At 48.6% G+C, this 13,574-nt stretch overlaps 7 protein-coding genes across 7 annotated transcripts; 5 read left to right on the top strand and 2 right to left on the bottom strand.

Annotated features, from left to right (window-relative positions):
• Positions 1-95: 95 nt before the first annotated feature.
• Positions 96-1,001, top strand: LOC131293976 (brachyurin-like). The gene is made up of 2 exons (XM_058322025.1): positions 96-340; positions 413-1,001. Exons 1-2 carry the CDS (start codon positions 96-98, stop codon positions 999-1,001), a joined length of 834 nt encoding a protein of 277 aa, XP_058178008.1.
• Positions 1,002-1,492: 491 nt separating this feature from the next.
• Positions 1,493-2,534, top strand: LOC131281331 (collagenase-like). The gene is made up of 3 exons (XM_058310657.1): positions 1,493-1,812; positions 1,894-2,290; positions 2,358-2,534. Exons 1-3 carry the CDS (start codon positions 1,493-1,495, stop codon positions 2,532-2,534), a joined length of 894 nt encoding a protein of 297 aa, XP_058166640.1.
• Positions 2,535-5,449: 2,915 nt separating this feature from the next.
• On the top strand, positions 5,450-6,483 carry LOC131281197 (collagenase-like). The gene is made up of 3 exons (XM_058310457.1): positions 5,450-5,763; positions 5,832-6,228; positions 6,304-6,483. Exons 1-3 carry the CDS (start codon positions 5,450-5,452, stop codon positions 6,481-6,483), a joined length of 891 nt encoding a protein of 296 aa, XP_058166440.1.
• A 337-nt stretch (positions 6,484-6,820) lies between these two features.
• LOC131281786 (serine protease 1-like) lies at positions 6,821-7,905 on the top strand. Its single transcript, XM_058311137.1, has 3 exons — positions 6,821-7,337; positions 7,417-7,658; positions 7,729-7,905. Exons 1-3 carry the CDS (start codon positions 6,821-6,823, stop codon positions 7,903-7,905), a joined length of 936 nt encoding a protein of 311 aa, XP_058167120.1.
• A 93-nt stretch (positions 7,906-7,998) lies between these two features.
• On the bottom strand, positions 7,999-9,029 carry LOC131293975 (collagenase-like). The gene is made up of 3 exons (XM_058322024.1): positions 8,713-9,029; positions 8,496-8,647; positions 7,999-8,429 (listed from the first exon to the last, which is right to left on the bottom strand). The coding sequence occupies exons 1-3, from the start codon at positions 9,027-9,029 to the stop codon at positions 7,999-8,001; spliced, it is 900 nt and encodes a 299-aa protein (XP_058178007.1).
• A 1,278-nt stretch (positions 9,030-10,307) lies between these two features.
• LOC131293974 (uncharacterized) lies at positions 10,308-12,314 on the top strand. The gene is made up of 4 exons (XM_058322023.1): positions 10,308-10,698; positions 10,760-11,171; positions 11,383-11,664; positions 11,744-12,314. Exons 1-4 carry the CDS (start codon positions 10,308-10,310, stop codon positions 12,312-12,314), a joined length of 1,656 nt encoding a protein of 551 aa, XP_058178006.1.
• A 99-nt stretch (positions 12,315-12,413) lies between these two features.
• On the bottom strand, positions 12,414-13,317 carry LOC131293973 (collagenase-like). The gene is made up of 2 exons (XM_058322022.1): positions 13,076-13,317; positions 12,414-13,002 (listed from the first exon to the last, which is right to left on the bottom strand). Exons 1-2 carry the CDS (start codon positions 13,315-13,317, stop codon positions 12,414-12,416), a joined length of 831 nt encoding a protein of 276 aa, XP_058178005.1.
• Between the last annotated feature and the right edge of the window lie 257 nt (positions 13,318-13,574).

Genomic DNA, 13,574 nt, shown 5'->3' with positions numbered 1-13,574 from the left:
GACACCTAAGAAAATCTAAACTCGTAGTGCGTTCACAGACCGCGCATCGTACGGACGGAGTTTGAGCCAGAAAAGGAAGGAAAAAATAGTAAACCATGAAGTCGGCGTTTAGCACTGCCAGCGTGTGGTGTGCGGTGGTCAGCTGTATTATCGCGGTATGCATGGCCATTGACGTACAAACACCACCATCGGGACGTATCAGCGATGGACAGGTTGCGGCTCCGGGACAGTTTCCCTTTGTCGTCGGCATCCTTATTTCGGGAACATCCAGCCGATCTTTCTGCGGTGGAGCCCTGATCTCACGTCGATTCGTCCTCACAGCGGCGGCCTGTGTACAGGGGTAAGAGAACCGATTTGGGAGGTGATGTTGATTGAAGATGTTGTGCTAATCAGACAATTTTGGATCACGCAGAACCAACTCGTTCACCGTGCTGCTAGGGGCAACGGACATGACCCGTATCGAGCAGATCATTCCGGTGCTGAACATTCCCTCGCACATCATCGTCCATCCAGGATATAGCTCCCTGCTGAATCGAGACGACATCGCACTGGTTCAGCTGTCCCACGAGGCTAACCTGACTCCAACCGTGCAGGTGGCTAACTTACCGCGTCGCTACCATACGGCGTTCACGTTCAACGACTGGCCTGCGACGGTAGCCGGTTGGGGTAACACTGGAAACCGTGACAACGAGCCGATCCCGCTGCAGCGGCTCCTGTTCGCCACCGGTCCAGTTGTGTCCAACTTTGTCTGCGGCATTTCGCACAGCTTCATCCGCGATGGCAACATCTGCAGTTCGACTGACAACGGTGGACCGTGCAATGGTGATGAAGGTGGTCCAGTTTGGGTGACGGAAGGGGGCGAAACGTTCATCATCGGTGTCCACTCGTTCCACTACGATGGATTGTTTGGCTGCGATCGCGGCCGATCGTCGGTCCACACACGCCTCACGGAATATCTGGATTGGATCCAAGCCAATACCGACGTCGTCATTCGTGCGTAAATATTCGAAGCAATCGAAAAATATAAAAGTCCGTTAATTTCCCTCAAATTGGCAGTTCTGTCATTGCGAATACGAAAAAAAACTATTAAATATAATAATTGAAACGGAGTTTCCGGTGTTGCCATTTTCTACAGTTGAATAATTTTATACAACAAAACAGCATTATATAGACCGAAATTAAATTTCAAATACACAAAGCTTTCGTTCAATCTCAAATATCACTGTTAATCAATTAAACACCCAATAAATGTATTATTAGTAACAGGCGATAAACGGTAGCTGTAACCTATCTTATCGAAAGCAAAAATGGGCTTTCCAAGGGTGTCTGATGGCAAAAGCAGTCTCACGATGTTTTAACACGGCTTGGGGCCAACGTGTGGGGTAGAGATTTGGCAAATCTAATCGGCACCAATCGTTATAGCCCTTCTATAAAACGTGTAACATACGATGGTGACTGGCCTAGTTGCTTGTCGTCCTGCGAAGAGGTAACTATGAAGCTGTTCGTTGTGCTTGCGTTGACTGCCTACGTGCTGGGAGTGGCCTACTCCAGTCCCGTCGATCCACGTACGATCGATTGGACGCTGGTGCGTACCCTCCACCAGACGGATGCCATCCGGGCTAAGCAAGGACTTCCGCCTCTAACGGACGACGAAGTTCGTTCGTCGCGTGTCGCCGATGGACAGATCGCGAGTCCTACTCAGTTCCCTTGGGCTGCCGGTGTTCTCATCTCCGGATCATCGTCGCACAGTTTCTGCAGTGGAGTGTTGATCTCTCGCCGCCATGTTCTCACCGCGGCCGTGTGCATTTCTGGGTGAGAACGAGTGTTGAAATATCTGGTCATTATGCGAATGAGATCTGACTATGTTCAACCGATTGTCATTGCTTGTTGCAGATCACCAACGCTTACCGTTCTCTTGGGCGCATCCGACATGACCCGCATTGAGGAGTTCATCCCGGTGTCGAACATCCTGTCGCATCCGAACTACAGCTCCTTCTTCAACCGGGACGACATCGCCATTCTGACGTTGTCGAATGAGGCTCCCCTCCGCGATACGATTCGTCCGGTAGAACTCCCTCGCTTCAGCGATGTGGGCAATAGCTTCAACAACTGGGCTGCCACGACCGCCGGCTGGGGCAATACGGGTCGTCGCGAGAACGAACCGATCCCCATCCCAAATCTGTACTTTGCCGTCGATTCAGTCAACTCCAACTTTGTCTGCGGATTGTCGCACACGTTTATCCGCGATACCCATATTTGTACCTCGACCGACAACGGAGGCCCATGCAACGTGAGTCAATCAAAAACTGTATGTCGTGCTTCGTAAAATGACCCTGTTTGTACCGTCTTTTCTCTAGGGTGATGAAGGAGGCCCAGTGACAGTCAGTGAGGGTGGCCGCACGTTCCTCGTCGGCATTCACTCGTTCCACTTCTCCGGACTGTTCGGATGCGATCGTGGCCGATCCGCTGTGCATACCCGTATCACCGAGTACCTGGGATGGATTCAACAGAACTCGGATGCAGTCATTCAGTAAAACAGTGAGGCAACGTATGGGGCTTGTAGAGATTTTCTCAGCAAAGCTTCTACAGAGCGTCATCAAAAGAACTTTTGTAAATACATAAGCTATGAGACAATAAACCATCTAGATCTCAGCTCAATAGCATACAACACCTATTGAGCCGCAGATTTTCTTATCTTAGCCTGCAAACGAATGCTTTCACGAGTAGCATTTTGATAAAATACATTTTGATAAAACGAATAGGCCGTGGCTGCTACACTGATAACGTATAAGAAATGGATTTTTCAGTAGATCCCCACAGTACGCTATACTCGATATACGCGAATACGCAATACGCGATTTTTTTACAAATGACAACTCGTAGCGTTTATCGTTCTTTGCGAATATGGAGTGTCCGCGACAGCCGAGCGGGAGCTCCGGTTACAAAATCGGCCCACGAGCGCCCAGGGCTGACCACCTCGACCTTCCCCTGTGCGAGAGGACTAACTATCCACGTACACATAGGATATAAGTCTTATAAGCCCTTAACGAGCAGGCATGGCCAATAAGGTCGTTACGCCAAGAAGAAGAAGAAGGGTTAACCGTTGCAGCTTGAGTTCTGATTAGTCAATTTTGCTTTGTTTGGTAGAGTGAAGTTTTTAAAACTGCAACGACCTGAATTACACACGGCCTGAATCAATACACGACCACAATCAACAGTGCGTACCATTATCCAAAGCAAAGATATTCTGTGGAATTCTGCAAACGGAGTATGGCCACTTGGAAACGTAATGAGTTAATAGAAGAAATGGAACACCTATTAGTGATTTGGATAGAAGATATGTTAAACAAGCGGTTTCCTCTCAGTGTCAACTCTTCGATATGAAGTATAAACGATATGGCAGAGGAAATCCGCAATACGCTAAAACTCGACATACGCTATAGCGTTTGGTCCCAAACATTAGCGTAAAGCAGGGACCTACTGTATTCGTTAATGGGTTGTTTAAGTCCTGCGGCTCATCTCATCGCCAGGTCATGCGAACATGGCATCACCCTGGAGGAGGAAATACATTTAAGAGTATTTACTAGAAGGAATTGCAAAATCGCAAAATAGACAAGTGGTATGACGGAATCGCAGTCAATTTCTATATCAATTATCGTAGGGGCGTGCGTTGTACCTAAGTTTCGTAATCCCAACACAGCTCGGTTCGTCTATATTGACAACGAAGCCAATAGCCTTTACGAAGAATAATTCACTATAGTTCCATGTACACGTATTCTTTTGTTATTGTATTGATGCACCCACATTTAATGGTAAAGTTTAGAAAACAAGTTAAAAAAGTTCATTCAAATGCACCGACTATCAATGGCTCTTTCTATAAAACTTCTCTGTGCTGTGTCACTTTCTGTATTTTATAAACATTTTTTTGAAACGTCGATTTGAATTCTCTTCTCTCCTTTTTTCCGGTCGCTTCCGATGTCCCTCATGTTCTGCTAAACTTGATCTATCCACCGAGCTCGCTGGGCTCATCGTCATCTCACGGGTAGCAAGTGAGCACGTACTTGGTGGGGGATAAGTCCGACTTGCACCATCCAACGGATAATGCCAGCCTTCGCCACCGTCAGAATGACCGGCCCGCCATACAACTCAGCTAGCTCGTGGTTATAGAGGAAAACTGGTCTTGTCAGAGTGCGGTATAATGCGCACTTCAAGCGTGGGAGAAGCCATCTGGACTTCAGGAGTTTGTGGAACCCATAGTAGGTAGGATTCTCCTGAAAAATGCACCTCCGAGTTTCGCAACTTACGGTGTCCGAAGTTACGACAGTGCCGAACTAACAAAACTCCTGCACTACCTCAAGTTCGTCGTCGTCAACCGATACACTGCTCCCCAGCACAAGGGGTGGGTGTTGATTTGAATTATTTTGTTTGTTTGTTTTGCGATCATTGTGGGGATTATTTGGGGAATCGGTTTATCTGTTCATTGCTTCGGACAACCGAGAGTCTACTGTTTATGAACGGTTGACTCAAAGTAAATTGGCCAAATATCTTATCAGCTGTATGACCAAATCATGCATTCTTCCATTTACTATGGTTTTTTTTAAATCCATATGCTCGGAACTTTATAACGCTCGGTTGCACTTTTAAATGTGTAGTTTTAAAAAATGCTGGATTTTAGATGGATTACCTAAGGTGTTTTGAACGTTCCTTCATATCCGTGTGGGGCATGTAAAAAATTCGAGCATTGATTTTTAATATCGGACATCCTCTTTGAAGTATCGGTGGACAATTTAAAACACATTTAACACTAGTAAAGGAGAGTGATTAATTATGCTTTAGTTTTAGAAATTTAGAAAACGAATAATTTTCGAACGAAAAACCTATCAATAGTTCGGATGAAGCGTTTCGATATTTCGTTAAATGAGTACTCCTAACGCTTATGATGTTGAAATACAGGATGAGTTAAAATTGAGACAATTTGTTCCGTGTGTATTTAAAAACTTGATTCATGTACGATGAAGCTCGACACTTGCATACAATCGCTGGAAAAGCTTTAGAAAGCTTCGAACTGAACGAAAACACAAGCATACTCGGCAAGAGCGATGTAAGGACAAATAGAGATATCGTTCAAGGTTACAATTTAGTTAAGCATATCACCACACAGGATGTTGAGCGACAAGCCCCTTTAAATGCGCGTCTGTTCATTAAAAAAAGTCGTCTTTTCATAATGTGTTTGCTTCCTTATCAACAACTGCTACGGAAGGAGCAAGATGATGTTATCATGCTGATCGATAAGGGAACCACAGACACACAGAAAACAGCGTCACAGAAGCACCCATTCAGTGATCAAGATATGATAAACGAATAAAATGGGCACACTTTGGTGGCCTGTCGCACAGTTACACTCCAGTGGTATAGAGCTGTAAGTAAACCAGGGTTGCTAAAATTCAATATGAAGTTGATACTGCTCCTAGTGTCCATCGTGTTGACTACGGTCAATGGAATCGCTGTTGATCCAAGCACGATCGATTGGACGCTGGTGCGTACACTCCAGCAAACGGACGCCATCCGGGCTAAGCAAGGACTTCCGCCTCTAACGGATGACGAAGTTCGCTCGTCGCGTATCGCTGATGGACAGATCGCGAGTCCTACTCAGTTCCCTTGGGCTGCCGGTGTTCTCATCTCCGGATCATCGTCGCATAGTTTCTGCAGTGGAGTGTTGATCTCTCGCCGCCATGTTCTCACCGCGGCCGTGTGCATTTCTGGGTAAGGCCATCCCACCCAATTGTGCCACTAACATATTTGAAGACTATTTGAATGGTTGTTCGTTCCAGATCCAACACTCTAACTGTTCTGCTAGGTGCCTCCGATATGACCCGAGTCGAGGAATTTATCGCTGTGACGGGCATCCTGTCGCATCCGAACTACAGCTCCTTCTTCAACCGGGACGATATCGCCATCCTGACCCTTGCCCACGAAGCTCCGATCCGTGACACGATCCGTCCGGTGGACCTACCACGCCGCAGCCAAGTCAACGCTGACTTCAACAACTGGGCGGCCACAACTGCTGGTTGGGGCAATACTGGACGCCGTGACAATGAGCCAATTCCCACGCAAGCCCTACAGTTCGCCGTCGACTCCGTAACAACCAACTTTGTCTGTGGATTGTCCCACACGTTCATCCGCGGAACGCACATCTGTACCCGTACCGACAACGGTGGAGCGTGCAATGTACGATTGCTCAGTTGATTGTCTGATCGTTCATTCGTTTCAAAACTTTCAATCATATCCTTTCCTTTTTCACAGGGAGACGAAGGTGGTCCAGTGACCGTCTCCGAGAGTGGCCGTACGTTCCTCGTCGGTATCCATTCCTTCCACTTCTCCGGCCTGTTCGGATGTGATCGTGGCCGACCGTCGGTACATACACGCATTACGGAGTACCTTGATTGGATTCAGCAAAACTCGGATGCCATAATTGAGCCGTGAGGGCCACGGCGACGCAGTGACTGGATCCCAGTGAGCCTTACGAAAATTTGACAAACAATCGAATGTGCGACGGAATTCTGGAATAAATCATTCCTTTCTCTTATCAGTTGTAGCAAACACCTGGCCGTTGAGTTTGTTTGGTGTTGGGCCAATTTTTTGAAAGAATGCGTCACTGACGTCGAAAGGGGGAGCTGAGGTCTTTATGAATTAAACTTCAACCGAAACCACGTACCGATAAGATTATCAACACAATGGATGTATGCTTATGATTGCTGATGGCTCCATATATACACCCATGCTCAGCTAATCCACGCTCAGTCTGTCGCGTCCGGTAACGATGAAGTTCCTATCAGCGTCGATAGTCCTGCTAGTGCTAGGCGTGGCCGCCACGCAGGCGACCATTACGAGCCTCAAAGATATCAACTGGGCGGAGGTGCGTCCAGTGCAGGAGAGTCCCCAGTTCAAGGCCAATCGGGCGTCCAGCTTTGTCGATCGCTTTTTGGCGAACATCGAGCCAGTGCAGGCCCTACCACCGCCCGTTAAGAGCTCACGCATCAACAATGGCGTCGTCGTCGGCCCAACCGATGTGCCGTACATCGTAGGTGTTCTGGTTTCCGTGGTCCATGGCACGTACTTCTGTGGCGGTGTGCTGGTATCCCGCACGCATGTTCTTACGTCGGGAACGTGCGTCGAGGGGCATTCATCGATCACGGTTCTGCTCGGTGCCAGCGATATCACGCGGGCTCAGGACTTCGTTCTCGTAGAACATGTGCGAGTACATCCCGATTTCAGTTCGTTCTTCCAGTCGAACGATCTTGCCATCCTGACCTTAAGCCGCGCACCACGATTCGGCGGTAAACAAAACGAACGGCCGGACCATATCCCGAACCCCGAGTACTAACGTGAAACGTTACTTCTTTCCATTCATTTTAGATCAAATTCAAGTAGCACGTCTTCCGCGCCGTTCCCAGGTCGGGGAGTCGTTCAACAGCGTTTGGACCACGATTAGCGGCTGGGGAGAGACGGCATCCAACACCGGTGAGGCACTGCCGATGCAGCAGCTACGTTCAGTTCGCTCCCAAGTCATCTCCAACTTTAGCTGCACGATCAGTTTCCCGCTGTACCTGCGCTCCTCGAATGTTTGCACGTCCTCCGATGGAGGCGCTCCTTGTGTGGTGAGTAATGCAACGAAGGCATTACGAAAATCGTTCTGCTCTGAAAGCAAACATATTTCTCTTCTTACAGGGTGACGAAGGTGGTCCAGTAACGGTTGTTGAAGGCGATGGACAGTCGACGGTGATCGCTATCCACTCTTACACGTACTCGCGCGGATGTACGCGCAGCTGGCCGGCGGTTCATACCCGTGTCACCGATTACCTCAACTGGATCGAGATCTACACCGGCGCTAATATTCGTGCATAAAATCGCAACAAATAAATTCAACGATTGCAGTAATTCTTATTTTTATTTCCCAACGTTCATGGGCGAACTATCGATGACTATTTAGGATTAGTACTAGTCCCAGTTATCCATGATGACGACGTCGGAGTTTGCCTCGATCCAATCGAGATACTCCGTGATACGTGTGTGCACTGATGGGCGCCCTATTCCGCATCCAAGGAACGACGTGAACGAGTACAGTCCGATCAAAAAGGTACGCCCGGTCAGGACGTCCACGGTGGTTAGTGGACCACCTTCATCACCCGCACAGGCACTTCCACTGTCGCCGGTGATGCAGATGTGCTGGTCGTTGATTTGGAACGGAAACGAAACGCCACAGTTGAAGTTGCTCATCACGTGGTTACGCACCAGGCGCAGATTGTTCAGAGGAAGCGCCTCATTAGTGTTCGACGCCGTGCGGCCCCAGCCGGAGATCGAAGCGAGCTGATTAACGAAGGTCATACCACGCTGGCGACGATTCGGAAGCGTTACAGGGCGAATGTTGTCTGAAAGAACGGGGAAGCGTTAGACTCAGACAAGGGTACTTTTATACTTCACCATATCGTATTTACCATTAAGTCGTACCGCTCGATTCAATCGGAGCAAAGCGATGTCGTTGTTGCTAGGCGATGGATGCACTATAATCTGCGATACTGCGATGAATTCTCCAGCTTGGTTGATCTGTGCCGCATCCAGTAGAACCGTGATCGAAAGCTCTCTATCACTGAAGGACAAAAATCGTAGTTGTGAAATGATTCTCCAACCAAAATCCCACCCGCCTGTACCTACCCATCGACACACGTGGCAGCAGTAAGGACAAAGTGTTCCGAAATCAGCGCACCACCGCAGAAGTAGGTGGCAAATTCTTCACTTATCAAGATGGCGGCCGCATACGGAATGTCACCGCGAGCCACCGTTACACCATTGATGATACGCTGGGACCGATCGGCATGTGGATCGTATGGCGTGCGATTTTCATTTGAACGAGGATAGGTGGACTTTTCACGGATCGAACGAACCGTCGACCAATCGATATCCTCCGGGCGGGTGATCGTTGCCGCCTGTACGGCAACGAGCAAACACAAACCAAAGGCAATGACTCGCATGTCTCTCGTGGCACACTCCAACGTTGGAACTAATTACCGGAATGGATTTCTCCAATTGTTTTAACATTCACTTCACCTGCATGGTCTTAGTTTTCTTGAAGTGATTTTTCGATAAGATTGTAATGCCCAATAAAAATTATCATACTGTACAATACACCCCCGGGGGGAGTTTAATTGCGTATGCAGAATCTCACGGTAATCTGTGAGTTTATTTTTCTTTTAATGAAAGTGGACCATATGCGAGATAAAAGACGCAGGTGTTGAATGGTTTCCACATTCACTCGTCGTTCAGCTATTTCATTCTTCAAATAGACCTTGTAACCTAATTAGCCTTCTTCCAGTTATAAATGTTGTTGTAGATGTAATACCGATTGTACGAAGCATTCGAAAGGCATGAACGGTTTCTGATCGGTCGTTGGATAACCATTGAAATAATCTTCATTGTTTTTGTTACTACTTATTGTTACTCAAAGTTTACTATTTAGAGATTTTTGTTAACAAATTCGTTGCTGAAGTTCTCAAATATCTAGATATACCGAGAAAATATCTGCAAAATTCTTATGAACAAAATATTTGGGTTGTTCTAATTATTTTGAAATATAGTAGGGAAAAGTTAAATACATAAAAAATATAAACAGAAATACGAATAAAGTCTATAATCTTTACGCCCAATTTATTCAATAACTGTTGCTTGGTAGACCTTTACCTTTGATGGTAAACTAAGTAATGGTAAATTAGATGGAGGGTAGAAGAACCTCTTCCTGTGTAAATCCTTTTTTCAGTTTTTGTACATCGTTTAAAATTGAATGTAGTCTGTCTGGGTTAAAAAAATGTATTATGAAAATAATAAGTAAATAAGCAAAAAATAAGAACCTACTCACAGAAAACACCTCGCCTTATAGTATATTATCGTATTAATCTACGATAGAATCACATCATTGACGTTGTTTGGATATCAATGTACCACTTCTCCCCCACGAATCACAAGATGGTGATTTTGTTTACTCCAGCCAATTCTTTTATCACCCACACACAACCGTTCGCTAAAACCCTTTGTCGTGTGATATTTCTGATGTGTTGTTGCAGCGATTCCTTAACGCAAGTTTTTGCTAATCACGCTTGATAAGACCAAGCCCAAAAGATTGCCATTGGTTGATTACGATCAGCCCTAAATCGTTTCGTTGCGGTAAAGAAATAGACTTCCCGAGCAGCCTCTAGAAAAATACCCCACCGACTGGCCCCGCAACTCATTGTGCTGCCGTTATTACCAACAACAGCATGTCGAAGTTTTGCGCTGCGCTACTGCTGGCGGCCATAGTTGCCGCCTCGGGGGAGATCCGCTCAGCCGCCGACGTTCCAGATCGGCGCATTAACAATGGACAAATCGCCAGCCCAACCGACGTGCCGTGGGCTGTTGGACTGCTGATCTCGCTGACGTCCGGTACGAACTTCTGCGGAGGCGCCCTGATTTCGCCGACGCATGTCCTAACGGCCGCCTCCTGCGTCAATGGTCAGTCTTCCATCACGGCAATGTTGGGTGCGAGCACCATCGCTAGTACGTCCGACTTTGTGCCGGTTTCACACATTCGCGTCCATCCGGACTACAGTTCGTTCTTGGAGAGGGACGATATCGCAATCCTTACGTTGGCCCGGCAGCCTCGATGGAACGGTAAGTAACCAAGGTCAATTACCGATCTGTCAATGTGTTAACTCCAACTCCCTTATTTTAGATCAAATTCAAATCATCAACCCTCCGCGCCGTATGTACATTGGACATTCGTTCAACAACTACATCACAACCATCTCGGGTTGGGGTGAAACCGGAACCAACACCGGAGAGCCACTACCGATGCCAAACCTGCGCTTCATCCGTAGCCCCGTCATCACCAACCTCAGCTGTGGTCTATCCTTCCCACTTACCAACATCCGTAGTACACACATCTGCACCACCACGGACGGTGGTGCACCCTGTATCGGCGACCAAGGTGCCCCGGTGACGGTCACAGAGAACGGAGAGACGTTCCTGATCGGTATCCACGTGTTCACGGCGTCCCGATGTGAGCGTGGTCGCCCCGCAGTCCACGTCCGTCTGACCGAGTACATGAACTGGATCGAGCTGAACACGGACGCCCTCATTCGTCAGTAATATGGAGCACATGACTGTCCAGTAAATTGTTTTCCCGGTGCCATAATAAAGCTTCTCCCTTGTCTCTATCTTCATCAAGATTGCACCTGTCTGATCATCTTATCGAAACGGGGGGAGGGAAAACCCGTAAGGGTCCATTCCCTCATGCGTAAATATAAAGCACCAGTTCGGGACCAACGGACGCTGTAGTCGTTGGAGTTGTTGAAGGTATCACACGGTCCAGAGTACAATCATCATGGAGAAACGATCGGCCCAGTTTGGATTCCTGGCCGTGGTGATCCTCTGCACGTTGGTTGTACTTTCGACAGCCAACCCGCTGATCGGAGACGATGGACCTCAGAGGCGCATCAACAATGGCGTCGAAGCGGGTCCTACCGATATTCCGTTTGCGGTCGGAGTTCTTGTGACATTTCCATCGCGGACGTACTTTTGCGGTGGCACGTTGATATCCCTCAGGCATATTCTATCGTCTGCCTCTTGTGTCGATGGGTAAGTTATGGAGTTCAATATTTAGTTTGACCAAAAATGACGCTGTTTGTTATGTTTGACGGCTTTCGTTTCCCTCCAGCTATCGCACCATCACGGCCATGCTTGGCGCCTACGACATGACCATGGTGCAGGACTTCATTACGATTTCGTCCGTTCTGGTACATCCGAGCTACAGCAGCTTCTTCGATTCGAACGACCTCTCCATCCTGACACTCTCCCGTCCGGTCGGACTGTCCCCACGGGTGCAGATCGCTCAACTACCGAGCCGCCTATACGTGGGCCACTCGTTCAACAACTACCTAGCAACCATTGCGGGCTGGGGTCAAACGGGATCGAGCACCGGTGAACCCGTGCCCGTGCGACGTCTGCTGTTCTTCCGCGGTCGGGTCATTACCAACACGAGCTGCCTGGTAAGCTTTCCACTGTACCTGCGGTCGACGAACATTTGCACCTCGACGGATGACGGAGCAGCCTGCGTCGGAGACGAAGGTGGACCGGTCACGGTTACCGAAAACGGGCAGACGATACTCATCGGCGTCCATTCGTACAGTTTTTCGTGGGGCTGCGAGCGCGGTTGGCCATCGGTGCATACGCGCGTGACCGACTATCTGGACTGGATTGAGGCGAATTCAGATGCCATTGTTCCGTAATTAGTGAAAAATGTATGAATTCTTCAACAAACCAAAACACCGAGCACTAGTTTTATTTTATTTCCGAACAAATCACAATGTCTCAACCAACCAACCCCGTTAGAAGTCTTCACGGATCACGACGTCCGAGTTCTGTCCAATCCAATCAAGATAGGAAGACATGCGCGTGTATACGGCTGCCCGATCGGACTCACATCCCAGGATCGAGTTGAACGAAAACACACCAATCTGGGTGGTGACACCATCGGCATCGACGATGGTCAACGGTGCTCCATTATCGCCGGGGCAGGGTCCACCCAGCGCCCCATCGGTGCACATATGCGCATCGGAGATGGTGTTGGTGGGCAGGTTGAGACGGCACGCCAGGTTGGTCAGTACCGGTGCCCTAGCGAACCGCAGTTCCGCCGAGTTACTTATGCCCGATCCAAACCGGCCCCAACCGAACACCGTACCAAGCTGCCCGGCGAAGGTGGCCTGCACCTGCCGCTTGTTCGGTAGCCGAATCGGTCGAATGCGGTCGCTGAAGGTAACACTGCGCGGCAGCCGGGCCAGGGCTACATCGAAATTCTCCCCACCATCGACAAAGCTCGAGTGCAGCACGAACCGTTCCACCAGGAGCCTCTCGCGGCCCGGTTCCGATGCGTCATCCATTCGCAACCCACCGATGTAGGCAAAGGCGGAGGTGGCACTGAAATGGACGTGGATGTATCATTCATCAAATAACCTTTCGCCGGATAATCGATCGCACAGCTGATCGATACCTCTGTACACAGCTCGCCGCGGTGAGGATATAGTTTGCCGAGATCAACGAAGCAGCACAGCGACCGTTGAATAGTATCGACGATCCGTGGGTCACCAGACCTACGGCGTATGGAAACTGGCCTACGGTAGCCAGTTCTCCGCCAACCACACGCCCATTCCGGTGTTCCTCAACCGGACTACCGAAAACCGACGATCCAGCTCCGAGCAAGCAAATCAGCAAAGCTATCGACAATTGCCTCATGTTGTCGCTGGTTGGTATGCCTCGTCTCTATCTGTGTACGTACAGGGGTAACACTCGATCACTTCTGACCACCGCTGGTGTCCTCTGGTGGAAGTTTTATACAGTCCTTCCATCAAAGCTATATACTGAAGTACTGATAAGATAGGACAGCCCCAGGTGCCCCAGGTGCACGAGGAGCTTTCCGAATACCGATGGCTTCGAGGAACTTCTGGACCTCTTACAAAAAAGTTGAAAAAAAATTTTCCCCATCCCCCAGT

Source organism: Anopheles ziemanni, chromosome 2 (assembly GCF_943734765.1).
Source record: "Anopheles ziemanni chromosome 2, idAnoZiCoDA_A2_x.2, whole genome shotgun sequence".
Lineage (NCBI taxonomy): Eukaryota > Metazoa > Arthropoda > Insecta > Diptera > Culicidae > Anopheles > Anopheles ziemanni.
This window is presented reverse-complemented; position numbering and strand designations above follow the sequence as displayed.